The following is a 15,229-nucleotide window of genomic DNA, read 5'->3' on the forward strand; positions in this document are numbered from 1 at the left end:
CCACGGCCTACTGTGCAGCGTATTTTAATATGTTTGTGGAAATCTATGCTTAACTTGATTCCACATTAAGGTGGTTATACAACAAAGCCACAAATCGGCCATCTTGGAAACCACGTGCTTTTTCTAGTGATTTTTCAAGAGCACGAATTGAGAGAACAACAACGCCCATGGGGATCACAACATCTGTAGATCGTTTGATTACTCATGCTAAGCAATCGACTTTAATTTCAGCATTGTACAAAAAATATTACGTTAGTTTTGAACTTTTGATAATAGGAATAGAAACCATGTGGTGAATTTGAAATTCACCACATGGCTTGATTGTATAATCACCTTAAGGACACTCATCACGGAATCCAAGTTTCAAAGTGCTCGCGTTTTCGGGGGCACACTACTTGATACGGAGGCGGCGCACAACTGTCATTTTTGTTGATTTATCTTTGCTGCGTCGCAGCATGCGTGAAATAATAAAAATGACAGTTGTGCGTTGCTTCCGTATCGAGTGGTGTGCCCCGAAAACGCGAGCACTTTGAAACTTGGATTTCATAAGGAGTGACCTTAAAGTCATAGAACGGGGACATCTCGTACCAACCGCTCTGTTTATACTATTAAAGGAAATATGATAATTCGTTGGGAGTGACTTGGCTAAGAGGATTAATGTACACTCCATGGGTTCTTCTGAACGTGCTAGCGGAACCATCATTGACGAGCACTGCGTCGAGCTTGGCTAGCGCCACTAGTAACGCTTGACCCCTTCGATTGGTGCAGCGGCTGTCCCACTCCGCTGTCAAAGCGTTAAAATCTCCTGCTATGACGACCGGCTTACGCCTCACTAGGTCGGACGATAGCCTATCGATCATCTGGTTGAAATAGTTGAAATGGCCTCTTGGGCCATGGTCGCTCCTCCAAGGAAGGAGAAGGCATCGGTTTGGGCACTTTTATCGGCCTTCTCTCTTCCCACCACCCTGATAAATGCATCCTGTTCTTGTTTTGTGGAGCATCCTTAGGTTCTGTTTCAATTCCTTGGCCCGCCGAGCCTCTGGTGCTGGAAGGAGCCCTCGCCAAATCCCCTTCGGCAAACCACCAACATAGCTAACGCATCGTCAAAAGAAGTATTTTTTTTAATCACTCATTATTGTTGGGCCCGCCATGGTTGTAGGGGACGGAGGACAGCCCAGCCACACCCAACTATCCGTTTCGAGTCAATGTCACCCGGCTCTACTAAGAGACTAGAGTGTCAGACTCCCAGCCCTCGTTTTCACAATATTACGATATCCAAAACAAGATCCTTTAACACGCGGTCAGAATGCCATAATCAGGATCTCACTGGTATTGATCCTGATGTGCCAATTGGCACTCCCTGGGCTCGAGCAGCACACGGTCGCTTTAATAGGGCCTGCTCGCGGACACATGCAGCTTTTTGTAGAAGTTTAACAGAGCCCACTGCCAAACCCCACCACGTCCTAGGAAGCCCCCTAACTCCCAGATGCCATCGGGAGGGGTCGTATACCCTCCAAGAACTATCGGACATAAAATAAATTTGATATTTGCATCGGCCTTATTGAAGGAGATAAAGTGGAGTGACGGTAATCGCTAGCCTCCTCTGTTTGCACCTTTGCTGTTCAATACTGATGATTTTTCTCAAAATATATTAGATTACTAGCAGGTTTAGTCAGTTACAAAACGTATTAATTATTTAATTCAATATAATAAATGCTTTCACATGCCTATGACTAACAGTGCATAATTTGTTACTTCCTAAAAATTATAGACAATAATCCTAAGATGTACATAGATGTGTGAGCAGTGTTTTTTGAGCTAAAACTTAGTCTTTCATACCAAACAAAACTTAAAACTAACAATTTAATTCACTGATCATGAGCTCTCATATAGTGCTCATAATTTAAAACCTATCAACTTTGTATCTCACTGTTGAGCGTAAAATTCGATTGAAATCGTCGATTCAAGTAAAACATTGCTGAAAGGCACTTTTATTATTAAAATAATCCTCTAACAAATATATAATGTTTATGTAGATTTTTCCAACTATTGGTTGTCGTTGTTCCGTCCCTTGGTGTACTTATCCACGTCTAGCCGCACATTCGGAACGGTCAGTTTGTGCTCCCCTCCCGAAGACGAACTCATATGAACAGACGAAATTCGGGACTCGCCGGAAAACAATCCGTTCGTTACGTTCAAACTGCCATCCTTCGTTCCGGCGGAGGACGATTTCGTTGCCACCGGGGTGGACGTTCGCTGAACGTTTTTGTCGGTCGTGTGTGTTAACAGTTCCGGCGTCGAAGCGTTGATGTGACTTATATCCAGTAATGATCGCAGCAGCATACTACAGGGACTGGACGAGTCTGAGAGGGAGTTCAAATCGGAGTGGGTGCGTATCATCAGTTCGCGGGCGACGAATTCTCTCAGATTTAGGGGCTTCCCGGTGGTTGTGTTATGCGATTCATTCGGGTCGGCTTGAAGAGATGGTAACGGTTTCGATTTTCTGGATGACAGGCGGCGAATATCTTCGGCCGGTGAGAGGGATGAACTGCTGGAATGTTCTTGAAGGTGGGCTTGTTGGTTCTTTTTGAGCATGCTTGAGGCCCAACGCAGACCGAGTTGATTTAGATCACGTTGAAGAGATTCGCTTGTTTCTGAGGCGGAGGTGTGATTTTGTTGAGGTTTGAAAACGGATTTCTCCGGCAATGGATGAAGAAATTCCACTGAACCAGAATCCGGTGTGGATAGATTGGAGTCGTCTAAAGAATTGTCAAATGATTTGTCGATGATTTTTCGAAGTTTCAGTTCAGCTACCACGTCCGGGAGTGTCGTACTGGAGCTAGAATTGCTTTCCAGTTCAGCTTTTTTAGTGTTAATGGCGGCACTTTCTTCAGTAATGTTCATTTCCGGAGCCGGGACGGGAAAGTTTTTGTAACGTAGGTCACTTTTGTCGGCAGTTTCCAATAATTCGTGCAAACGTGTATAATTAGTCTTTTCCGGGTCATATCGAGTGCCCTCCAAGTTTTGCTCGCGAACATATTCTCGATAGTTGGGAAAGTTCTCGTATCCAAGTGCACGAGCATGTTCAAGGAGTTTGTCGCGAACCTCTACGAGGATTTGTTCGGAAGGATCCAGCTTCTCGCTAGGCACTACTGAAATATTGGTCTTCGAGGCTAGCGGAGTTTCGACCTCGGGAATCGTAGACAACTCATGTGCAGCAACGGCTTCCTCCAATTGAGGGCTGTATCGAGTTATCGCAACCGGGGGTTTTGTGCGTTTTGCTAAAGGAATATCTCTATGAAGTTCTTGGGTGACGACTGGCGCCACGGGTTGAGTGTTCAATTCATCGGGAGGCAACATTGCGGATACCTGTAAGGTTCATAATATTTATTTGGGATCTACACTGTTTTATGCAGTTTATCACTGTGCAACTATGTTGGCTTGTTGGCATAATATTATTGAAAACTCAAAAGTTTATCTTCCATGCGCGAGTAAACTCGCTTAAAGTTTTGCACGAAAAAACAAACGCTAGAATATTTAATTCAAAATCGCATGGATTGACTCATTTGACGCAAAAAAAGTGCAATTTATTGCATGAGCTTAGATACTTTCGAGTTTTTCCCAATACTTTTATGCAACCGAAAAAACACGAAATCTTACCTTTGGAATGTCTTTCAGCAAAGGTTCGAACCCCACTGATATGGTTGGTGCTGCAACCTCGCGGGAGCTTAAATCTTCGGAAGATTCGAACTGAGGAGCGCCGGCATTCGGTGGTCTGTTATCTGGACTGTCACGATAGTCGGACGACGTCACCGGGCGTGACATTGCAATTCCGCTGTCCTTACTGAGTCCAATCTGTCTGGAATTGGTGAAAATGTTGTTGATCTCCTCACTGACGGGATCGTCCCTGGCCAACTGAGGACTGGTTTGAACTGCAGGCGCTCTTTGCGGTGGTCGTGGTAAATCCAGATACTTGGTGGATGATTCCGGCTGCTCGCTAGAGGATAAGCTGTTTTCAATTAGCTTCTTCTTCTCTTCGCGCACTTTTTGGATCATTTCCGAAAGTTCGGAAATTCTTTTACTACAATTCTCGGCCAGGTGTGAATACTTTTCCAGCACTTCCTGTTCACGATCGTCGTCCAAATCGATTACTTCCACGTGACCTTGCGGAGTTATAATTTTTGCAACCTTAGCCGGCGCCTTTTTCGGAGACTTGAGAATTGATTTAAGCGAACTGTCCTTTACCGGAGGTGATTGTTCAACGGGGGGTCCTGAAATATTCGATTTTTCCCGGCGAATTTCTTGCTCTTTTCGACTGAGCGTCTTCATCCAAACGTCCTCCACGCGACTGATGTTCTCATCCGCCGTTCCATTCAGTTGTTGGTCTTGAAGGGTTTCGTCGATTTCATTGAGGAAGTTATAATTTTCATCGATGAATCGTCTCAGCTTTTCCATCCGTGACTGATCCCCTCTGGATTGTTCATCGACGACGCTGTTAGATTGATTGGCGCTGACGTTTACAACAGAGTCGTGCGGTGTTGACACAGACGTTGAGGAACTGACTCCGAGTTGCTCGATAGATTGTCGTGACATGCCCAACAATCGGACAATGTACTGCATGAGATTGGGATTGAAATGTTGCCCACGTTGAGGTTGGGAGGCTGGTGGTTTTGGAAGAGGAGTTGTCTTTTTCAGTTGATGCTTTGGGGCATATGAAGAGCGTTGGGGTTTTGTTTGCTTTTGTGGTTGATTATTGGAGTCAGACAATTCCTTCAAGAGTTTTCCTACACGGTTATCAATTTTGGGCGGTAGCTGTCGGTAAATGGTTGAAGTTGTCGAACTGATTGGCGATGCTTCCGTTAGTTCCTGAACAACTTCTGGTGGCTTTGGAAGAGGTTCCGGTGGCTTTGAATGAACATTATGAGATTCAGCCTGCTTCGTAAGTGTTTCCTCTACCTTTTTTGGTAATATCGGAGGAGATTCTAGCGGTTCCATGGGTTGATCAACGGCGTCCTTAGCCTTCTTTCTTTTCCTAGCTTCTGAAAGCACTTTTTTGGGAGTTTTCTTAACTTTCTTATGCAATTTATCGTTTACTGTAATAACAATTTTTACTGGAATATCGGATCCAGATTGAATACTATCGTTCGATCCAGTAGAGGAGATATCCACAATCTTTTGAACATCGGCACTTGCAGCACCCTTTGTTTCTATAATAATTGGAACTTTCGGTTTGGATTTTTCCTTCTCCAATCGATTCAGTTTTTCTTTTAGTTGTTTCTCCAGCTCATGAATTTCTTTTTCCTTTTCATGCAAATGTTTCTGTTGCTCCTCGAGCTCTTTCTGCCGCTGCTGCAATTTTTTGATCCCGTTATCAGTCTGACTTTTTGTCGATTTTAGCTTTACAGTTGAAGATTTCAGTTCCTGTTCAATGTCCTCCTCCTTTTTTAGTTCCTCTGTAATTAAGTTCTTTTGCTCGTTTACTTTTTGCAACAAATCTTTCAATCTGGCAACTTTATCTTCTTCTGGTAAAGGAATTCCAGCACGTTCGCCAACCTGATCGTATCCCAGCATAATCGTGCTACAACTATCTGAACTGTTGGTGACTTCTCGGTGGTTGGAATCATCCTCCGGAAATTGTGCAGCATACTTTTTTCCCGCAGCAACATTTATTTGCGACGGTCGGTTTTTCAACTGAACTTCTTTTGGCGGATTTCGAACAATTGGGCAGGTGATCAGTACCCGTTGCTTTAATAGGTCTTCTACGGCTTGATTCATGCGCTTCTGACGGGCCTCCGAATGTTGGCGTTGACGAGCTTCAGTCATTAGCGGCTTACTTGTCTACAAAATAAAAATATTTGTATTTGTATAGAGTTGTTAGAACTGTTAGGACGCTGAAAAAAATTTAACCATATCATTAACATTCAACGCCAATCAACTAAACAAATTATTCAATATATGAAATTATTTAAAAATATTTTAAAATGTTGAATTAATTGAGCCGCAATTTCAAAAAGATGCGTGGCTACAAAGCAAGACTATAGTGAAGTTGGCTGGGTTCGATTCCCGGTTCGGTCTAGGAAATTTTCTCGACTTTCCCGTGCATAAAAGTATTATTGTGTTAGCCTCGTTATATACAAATGCATAAATTACAACTAGGCTTAGAAACCTCGCAGTTAATAATTGTGTAAGAGCTAAATGAACACTAAGCTGCGAGGCGACAATGTCTCAGTGGGGGACATAATGCCAATAAGAATATATCAAGCCAGGTTGGGAGTTTTTCCTTTTCAAATAAACCGAATAAATTAAGCAGTCCATCCTGACATCGTTTTCTGAAATCTCCTGCAGTACAGCAACTAATTCTATCCAGTACTTACCTCATCAAGGCCTTTGACTTGTGATTCGGCCCTAACTAATTTGTCAAGCTCCAGCTGCAAATTTTCATAATCCTTACGGATTTGCAGTTTTTCCAGGGCAACCTGCGATCGATCTGGCCCCGCTGGCAAATTTCTGAAATATAAATATCTCAATGCACTTATTATTAAATCAGACAATCAGAGCGAATACCTTCTTGCATTCAGCATGTCAGTTTGCAATCGCTCTAAGCGGCTGGCTTCCTGCATGGCGTTCAGCTCCCCTTGTTTCGGTTTGTCATTTCGCTGTACAAACGCACTCGGCTGGTCGTATTCCTTTCGGTATTTGGTGTTAAAATCGTAGTACTGCACTTTGGAAGTGGGGGCTGCCAAACTCGAACCCGTGGCTGCCGACGTCGATTGCTTGGAAGGACTCTTCTGGGTTTTGATGGGAATTGCTTTCGGTACCTCTACCAGTTTCTGCACCGGCTTGCGCGGTGATTCCAATATCGATCGATCCATAACTGTACTCGTGGGAAAGGACAAAGTATTTTCGCTTAGATTGTCAAATTGTACTATTTTTTGGGACGAATATGTTGGATTTTCTTTTGAGACAGTAGCTTGTGGATGAGTGTATTTTCTGGTCTTTTCCTCCCGACGCCGTTTGACAAATTCCGATACTTGTGTAAAAGGTTTTATCGGCTGTTGTTTAATTGCGAACGCTTGTTGTTGAATTGTTTCCGGTGAAGTGAACGATGTGGGATTATAGTAAAGTGTGTCTATCTGTTTATTGGAAATGTTCTCTTTGTTTTTATCCGTACAAAGTAGCAGTTCCTCATCCGATGATGAGAAACCAGGTGACATTGGGCGATCACGAACATGTAAATCTGGAACAGAGCTTGCCTTCGATCCTTTCTTAAATTGTTCAAAGGCACTTAGTGTATTAGCATAGGCACTACTGTCTTCCACCTGAACCGGAACATCTTTCTTCTGTTCCGTTGGAACAGAAACCTGCACGGCAATCGATTTAGTTGGAATGTATTCCTTCTTTCTCTTAGCTTTCATGTCCTCCCGATTCTGGTTTTCCTTCGCTTGTTTTAGTTCAGCCTGCCTTCCCCGTTGAAGTGCAACTGCCTGCTGAGCGGCTTTTTTCTCGTGAAACCAAACCTCACACTGCTCGGCTGCTTCCGCAGCTTTATGCGCTTCACCGACATCCTCCAAGCAGTGTTGATAATCTGACTGCAGTTTGGCTATGTGCTTTTGCTTCCAATTTTTCAATTCCGTTTCTCTCAACTTTTGTACATTGGCCAGCTCCTTCTGTTTAACAGTTTTGAAATTCTGTCGTACTTTTGCCGCCAATTGTTTAGACTGTTGTCTAACCTATAACAAAGTAAATAAAAATATCTCAAACAATAGGCACGAGCTTAAAAACTTGACTGTGGTAAGATAAAAACATCTAAAAAAATGAAAACGAACTCATATATCATAGAACTGAGTTCGTAAACTTTGTATAAAGAATAAAGCAGAAAAATGTTAGAACCATAGAATAAACTTTATAATTTAAAATCGTTGTCCTTAATGTTATGTATATGTAATTACTTATCTAGAAATGACTCTACATCTGCTTCGTAACACCTAAATCTTAGCATTAGATTATATTTTTAGAATATTAACGTAAGGCATTGATTTTTTATTCAAAACAGTCATGTATTGGAATCTAAATCTCGATCCCTAAACATAAGACTAAGATAATGTGGTTCTCCAGATCAAAATTTATTGAATGCATTTTGATTGATTATGCTTGTTCCAGATGGATTGTAATTTTAATATTTATTGGAAGCATTGATCACCAGTCTCTTTAAAGTGAAGTCCAAAACGACTTACCTGTTCCAGGCGTGCCTTTCGTAGCTTATCATTTTCGGCCTTTCGGACACTGTCCAAACTTGCAAACGGATTTGCACCGGAGGACGATGGTGCGTGTGAACTGTGCACCGTAATATTGATGGACATTATCTCTCGCTATGGTTGCATCATCGTTCTTTCTTCAGCCGTCATTGAGCAGGTAACCGCTTCGAAAATGTAGCAAAATAAAATTCACAATCACGACTCTCCACTAATTTTGTAAGCATTTACCAAATGGATCACTTGCACTGATGGGAACATAATCAACTTCTAGTTTTATTACAGCATCTCGTTTATGCTTTTTATATTCCTTTGCTGTTGCGTCCCTCCGAGATGCGATGCGGTTTGTTTGTAACGGAATGTTTCCATGGAAATCGCATCGTTGCATGACATTATGATGTTGCACGAGGGCAGCCTTCAAATTACGAGTTATGCCACATGGGACGCGGAATTTAAAATAATATCACAATAAATCCAACAGATGGCAGCGCATACGTATACGCCAGCGGCTCTCAATTTTTTTATCAGTGCATGCCACTTTTTCAAATGCAAATACACGCTTAGTTAGGATAATCTAAAAGTCGGTAAAAAATACCGATAATCGAACTAAAGTGCACATACCTAAAATGTAGGTAATCATCGATTACCTAAAGTTAGGTAGTGGTGATTATCAAGAATTATCGTTAAAAATTACCGATTTCGGTCGTTTATTTTTACCTAAAAATAGGTTTTGGATGTTTGTTTTGGTCACGCAAAAACGTTGAAAATTACCGATTATTAGGTTATTTTCTAGTGTTTTGTTTAAAGAAAAACAAAATTCTTCAATTGATTCATTTATTTTTTATTGAGTAAATTTAGAAACCGGCTAAATTTTCCGCCGGATTATGGTTCCTGTTGTATGGCATTGCAAATACTGGGTTCTTAGCCTCTTATCTACTTCCCCGTGGTGCTGGCCGGGATACGAGCACCCTTTTGGAAGCCCAGGTAACTAACGCCGGTGGAAACTTTTGTCGCATGCAATCAGGGAGGGGGGGTTGTAGTTAGCTTCTTAGCTCCGGAGGTGTGAACCTTATCGAGCCTCTTGGAAGCGTTGGGAAGATCAGGCAAGTAATCCTGGTGGAAACTAAGGTCGTATGCTAACAGGGAGGGGGGTTTGCTCCACTCCGGAGGTGTTAACCTGATCGAACGTCTGTTCTTCATGGTAGGAGCGTCTGTTCCCCACGCTAAGGGCGGCTGATCATCGTCCGAATGCCAGCGAGCAAACCCGTGACCAACATTCCCAACCAACAACGGAGACCTCATTGAAAGTGACAGGCGTTCGAGCCCTGATCCATCCTGGAAGCTTCTCGTAATTCTGAAAATAAATATGTAGAAGTTAATATATTATTCCCGGAAGTTGTTCCTTATCAATCAACCACTTACCATCCGTTTTAAATCGTTGATTATCTCGATGTTGCCCGAACTTCAGCGGCAGGAACAAGTAGGTTTTGATGGGCTGCACAGCAAAGAGCCGGAAGAAGCACTTGTATTTACAAAGTCAAGAAAAATCTAATTTTAGGTAAAAAATAACGTCATCGTCTAAAAACGTCATATACCTAAAAATAGGTAAAAAGAAACGAGAATTATCGCTAATTTTTACCGATATTTATAGTAAACATCCATTACCTAATTTTAGGTAAAATAAAAACCTAATTTTAGGTAATCTTATCTAAGCGTGTAGGCAAGCAAATGGGTGAATATTTAATATTTCAAGACAAAATTTTCAAAACGACTTATCTGCTTTTGTAAACAAAGATTCAAACGACGATTTGACGAATCTGATAGCTCTCCCACGCAAACTAACACCATCAATACACTCAGGAAAATCGACACATACTTTATGGCAAAAATCCATGTATTTTGAAATATGCATATCATGTGTCGGCACATAACAAATTGCATACAAATTCACACATGGATACGATGACCCACATAGATAGTATGTATGAACGCTCATGTAATGCATGCGGGCGCATGAAATATATGTGTCGAAAATATTGAATGCATTTGGCAACCCCCATTGCAGAAATCCATGTGTAAACTCATGAATATAATGCGGAGTTTTTTGTGAGTGTAGGTAGGTGAAGGTTTCCGCTACCTGTTGATGGTGTTTGTTTGCGTGGGGACAAAAATGGCGATAAGCTGAATTGTAGCAACTACCGCGCAATCACACAGACCACAGACCAAGTGTTCACCATACGTCAGGTATTGCAGAAATTCCGCGAATACAACGTGCCCATTAGGTGGCTCAAAAACACTTTTTCAATTTTTGATGGGCCGCCTTTATTCGGTTCTATTTGATGCCCTGATGCTCTGGACAAAATTTCTGCCAAATCGGTCTAAGTTTGGGCGGTGCTAAACTCGTTGGAAGTTTATATGGAAAAATGTATGCAGAAACATCCAAAAACAGTGATTTGCAGTTGGACGGCACACTTTACGATCAAGAATCATGATACTCATTCAGCTCTTGTAGAAATAAATACAGAATGTTATGTTGAAAACCGCGAGAAGATTAGAGTTTATTAGGCAAAGATATTAGCATTTTACTGTTGTGTTGTAGGGGTGAATTTATTTCTTTTCAAATGTAAAAGAAACGAAATTTGCTCAAAACCCACTTTAGAGAAATGATAATAACTTAGCCGGGCAAACTCTAATCTTCTCGCGGTTTTCTGCATAACATTCTGAATTAAATTCTTCAAAATTTGAATGAGTATCATAGTTCTTCATCGTAGGTTGTGTCGTAAAACTGTAATTCACTGTTTTTGGATGTTTCTGCATACATTTTGCATATAAACTTCCAACGAGTTTAGCACCGCCCAAACGTTGACCGATTTGGCTGAAATTTTGTCCAGAGCATCAGGGCATCAAATAGAACCGAATAAGAGGGCGGCTCGTCAAAAAGTTGAAAAAGTTTTTCCATACTAATCTGAGCCACCCTAGTGCCCATGCATCATCTATTTTTGATGGCAAAATCATTCGAATTCGCCGCCGTACCAAACTGACTATCTACACGGAGAATAAAATATAGTAAAAACAATCAAATTTTAGTTAACTTCAACCAACATTTTAGATTGATATTTGCCCAAACAAATTGTTGTTTAAAATAAACTTTCATGATGGTTGAAACAAACTAAAATTTTAATTAAACTGCATCTTCTAATTTTAGGTAAATTCAACCAAAATTTTGTTGAAGCAACAAAAAGGATGGTTGTCTTGTTTTGACAGTACTTCAAGCAAACTAAAATGTTGGTTATTCAAAACAATAAGTCAAATTTGATACAATCAAATCTCAGCTTGAAACAACACAGCAAGTTTGTTTGAATTGACCAAATTAATGATTATTATTTTATGTTAATAAACCTCCTTCCCACCTCCCTCGTTACCATGGCTCGATTTTGCTGCGTATTTTCGTTTTTAATTTTGTATAATATAATATACAATGAAACATAATTTTTATTAATGCAAAACATTCATAAATATATAGCAGAAAGGCGTTTCTCCAGAAGATCCATTTGGACAGATCCTCTTTTGGTTATTGATTTCAGTTGCTCAGATTTTCATACATTAAAGAAATATAAAGATGTATACACACAAAAAACAAACATGGTTTTAAAGAATGTTCTGTACTTTCCATTTGAAAAGAGCTCTGTTTTCCTAAAAATGAAAATTTATTTGGTCAAAGTGATTTTTTTCGTTTGAAAGTTTTTTTTTCATGTTTCTATTGTAAAACTAAAAGTTCTTCCATTCAACCTTAAAATAGGTCATAGCGCGCGGAATACCAAACCTCACAATTTTGACATGTACTGGTGCTGTTGTTTGCGTTTCGGACTTGGATATTTTTAATCCAAAATAAATCTGCATATTTCACGACATTGAAGACATTCCATACATTCCGCATTCAAATACAGGTAATTATCGATAGGTTTTAGTAATTATCGATTTGAAGTTCCAAAGAATAATAGAGGTATCCAAAAATTAAAATATAATTGTCTGTAAACAACAGGACCAGCATCTGTCAAAGGTCATGCGTGCCATCACTGCGCAATGGAGTATGGGCCTTTTCACGACACGTTTAACAGCTGATTTTATCGTCAATTGACAGTTCTTCTATGAAAGTGACAGCTTCGGACTTGCAGGCCTGTTTAGCGGTTGTAAACAAGTGCAGTCTCGGTAGTGTCACATGAAAAGGCCTATAGTAGAACTGTCAAATAACTCAACGATAAACTAAGCAAAAAGAAAACAAAAAGAATGAAAAATGAGGATAAAATTGTTTCCGTTACGCATCGGCACTATAGCATATTAGATGGTAAAAAAATAAATAACTTATTTAAAACATCATTTGAATGCTTGGCCTTATTGGTATAACTAGCCTGTTTAGGGCCGTACACATATTACGTAAGCACTTATGGGAGGAGGGGGGGTGGTCGTTATCTTACGCTCCATGTAAATAAAAATTCATTTGCATGAAAAAAATCTTACATGAGGGGAGGGGGGTCGAAAACCTACACGGAGCAAAGGCGGTCTAGTTTGAAACAACCAACTTGTTGGTTGATTTTCAAACTAGAATTTTCGTTGTTTCAAAACCAAAGTTTGTTGTGTCAAATCCAAAATTTTGTTTGAACGGGACATTTTTCCTATGTTGTTTCAACATAATACTTCGATTCAATACAACCAAAATTATGAATGTTTGAACTCGAAACATATATTGTAAAAACCATGACATTGGTTTGTTTTAAACAACATTCAAGTTGTTTTTGTCCGCAACGGAATATAGGTTTCGAACCAAAATATTAGGTAAATTCAACTGTAACTTTAGGTTGGAACAAACTATGATTTTGTTTGTGATAAAAGTCAAATCAAAAGATCAAATATGGAAAATAAATCATAGTAAACCGACTGATAGTCGATCCGAAATTTGCATATTTTGGATCAGTTTTATTTGTGTAATCATCAGTAGATCCACTTATGAGCACAAAGGTAAGCTATGAAATAAGATCGAAAAATCGGAGTATTTATTTTTTCCTATTTCAGGGAAAAATGATAGATATATGACCCGGATATGCCTCCACTCTCCGATTAAAATTTGCATCAACCTAATTTCGACCAAAAGGTATGTATTCCACGGTGATCCACTTTTTTATTAAAAATATCTGACATTGAATACCAATTCTGATATAATACAAATATTTGCAGATATAGATATTTTCCAAAACTCATGGCTGTTTATCGGAGGTTGAACCTAGACGAGTCCTACTTGAGCTGCAGCAATCGCAGTGTCAAAGATCTCCAGCTCGAGCAGCTATCTCAACATGGAATATGATTATGTTGACGCTATTTCGTTATTTTTTTATATAAATCATTAAATTATCAATAAAAAGAACTAAAATGTACGAAATATAATTCATTTATAAAATAAAAGAAAAAACAGCAAATAAACCATCAACCAACTCTATTAGTTTCGGTTCAATCAAAGGTAATTGCCTATTTCCGGGGATTAAACCACCCGACTTGGACGTTAATTTACAATCACTTGATCAGTACCGTTGCTGATGAAGAATGTGTATAGCCGCCAGACATTCTAAATACTCACGCTCCTCTAATGTGGGCGTGTACAACACACATGTGGAAGTATTGGCTTGATAAATGGATTGCGAGTGATTTGACTATGCGTCCAATTTGGGAATCTCGAGCTCGTTCAGTAGCCGCTAGGTTGCGAAGGCCGACGGAGGTCCTTCGTAGCTTAGTTGGTTAAAGCACCAGTCTAGCGTACTGTAGGGTCATGGGTTCGAGTCCCATCGAAGGAAAAGTGGTTACCTCCAATACATTTTTCAAATCACTATCTTCCACATAACGTACATATTCTATTAGTTTGTTTCAACAAATAAAATGGTTATTACAAATCTGTTTTTGGTTGTTCCAAACTATTTTAATCAGTTTGAAACAACCTTAATCGATTTTTGTTCCAGCAGCTGTCAAATGCAACAACTAATATTTTGGTTGTTCCAAACCAAACAATGGTTGAATTAGCATGACATGTCCCAAACAAATCAACATTAAATTCTAGTTTGTTTCAACCAACGAAAGTGATTGAATTAACTTGTAATTTTGTTTGTGCCTAAATCAACCAAAAATTTGTTTGAAATAAACTAAAATTTGGTTGTGTTTACCAAATCTTTTTCTCCGTGTAGAGAAATTGCTTACGTAATAAGTGTACGACCCCTTACACATTTATATTAAAATTAACGCACGTACAACTTTTTCTAATAATATTTGTACAGTAAATATAATTATACTTAAACAACTTTTAAAAAACTTTTTTGTCCATTCATCTGATGAACATTCTCATAGTGCCTCTCAACCTTACCGACGAACTGTCAACACCTCTCCCCTCACCAGTTCAAACGGTCACATAACTCACAGCGGATACAACAGCAAAACTGTTGCTTTTAAAGCTTATGTGGGAAGTGTTAGGTATTCGGTTGTTCTTTAAATTTAGAGCCTCGAATTCGTGCAGTGCAAATCAGTTTAGAAATATCGGAGGTAAGTTATATTATTTTGACTAAAATATAAAAAGTGTTGATAAATACTGTAGCTTACAAGTTTTCCAAAACTTCCTTATAAGTCAATCAAAACTGCGCCCTGCTCCGGTGCTTCAATGGCGCGAGCATCATGCTAATAATGATGGCTAAAGATATTAATGCAAGATTTTCTTTTCAATTACAGGACAGTGAATTTATGGCGCTATGCTCCCAGACGGCTTCGATTCGCAACCTGACCCCAGCCAGGGACCGGATCTCGTTCTGGCAATACAGTGGCAACCGTGTTAAAATGATATAAAAACTGCTTGAAACCTGGCTTGAAATCATGAAATAAAAATAAAAGTATCATTGCGATTAGATTATTTAAATTTATAATGGAAAGATGATTGAAGAGTACGA

General features: G+C 39.7%; 1 protein-coding gene and 1 non-coding gene across 3 annotated transcripts; one reads left to right on the top strand and one right to left on the bottom strand.

Annotated features, from left to right (window-relative positions):
* Positions 1-1,677: 1,677 nt before the first annotated feature.
* LOC134203265 (nucleoprotein TPR-like) lies at positions 1,678-8,596 on the bottom strand. Of its 2 annotated transcripts, XM_062678139.1 has the most exons (6): positions 8,484-8,596; positions 8,235-8,419; positions 6,565-7,730; positions 6,375-6,507; positions 3,661-5,838; positions 1,678-3,369 (listed from the first exon to the last, which is right to left on the bottom strand). In XM_062678139.1, exons 2-6 carry the CDS (start codon positions 8,358-8,360, stop codon positions 2,047-2,049), a joined length of 4,926 nt encoding a protein of 1,641 aa, XP_062534123.1. In that variant the 5' UTR covers positions 8,361-8,419; positions 8,484-8,596; the 3' UTR covers positions 1,678-2,046. The 2 variants fall into 2 exon arrangements, with proteins under 2 accessions (XP_062534123.1, XP_062534122.1); XM_062678138.1 differs by having other exon boundaries at positions 8,235-8,583.
* Positions 8,597-14,020: 5,424 nt separating this feature from the next.
* Positions 14,021-14,095, top strand: Trnaa-agc (transfer RNA alanine (anticodon AGC)). The gene has a single exon. It is a non-coding gene; the product is annotated as a tRNA-Ala (tRNA).
* Positions 14,096-15,229: the final 1,134 nt, after the last annotated feature.

This window comes from Armigeres subalbatus, unplaced genomic scaffold, assembly GCF_024139115.2.
Source record: "Armigeres subalbatus isolate Guangzhou_Male unplaced genomic scaffold, GZ_Asu_2 Contig1729, whole genome shotgun sequence".
NCBI classification, from domain to species: Eukaryota; Metazoa; Arthropoda; class Insecta; order Diptera; family Culicidae; genus Armigeres; species Armigeres subalbatus.

What these genes read in the sequence shown, in the direction of transcription:
- LOC134203265 (XM_062678139.1), bottom strand. Translation starts at nt 8,360, where the DNA reads ATGTCCATCAATATTACGGTGCACAGTTCACACGCACCATCGTCCTCC. An exon ending in AAGTCAAAGGCCTTGATGAG is followed by an intron (nt 5,839 to 6,374) that starts GTAAGTACTGGA and finishes TTTATTTTGTAG; the next exon opens with ACAAGTAAGCCGCTAATGAC. An exon ending in TGCTGAAAGACATTCCAAAG is followed by an intron (nt 3,370 to 3,660) that starts GTAAGATTTCGT and finishes TGAACCTTACAG; the next exon opens with GTATCCGCAATGTTGCCTCC.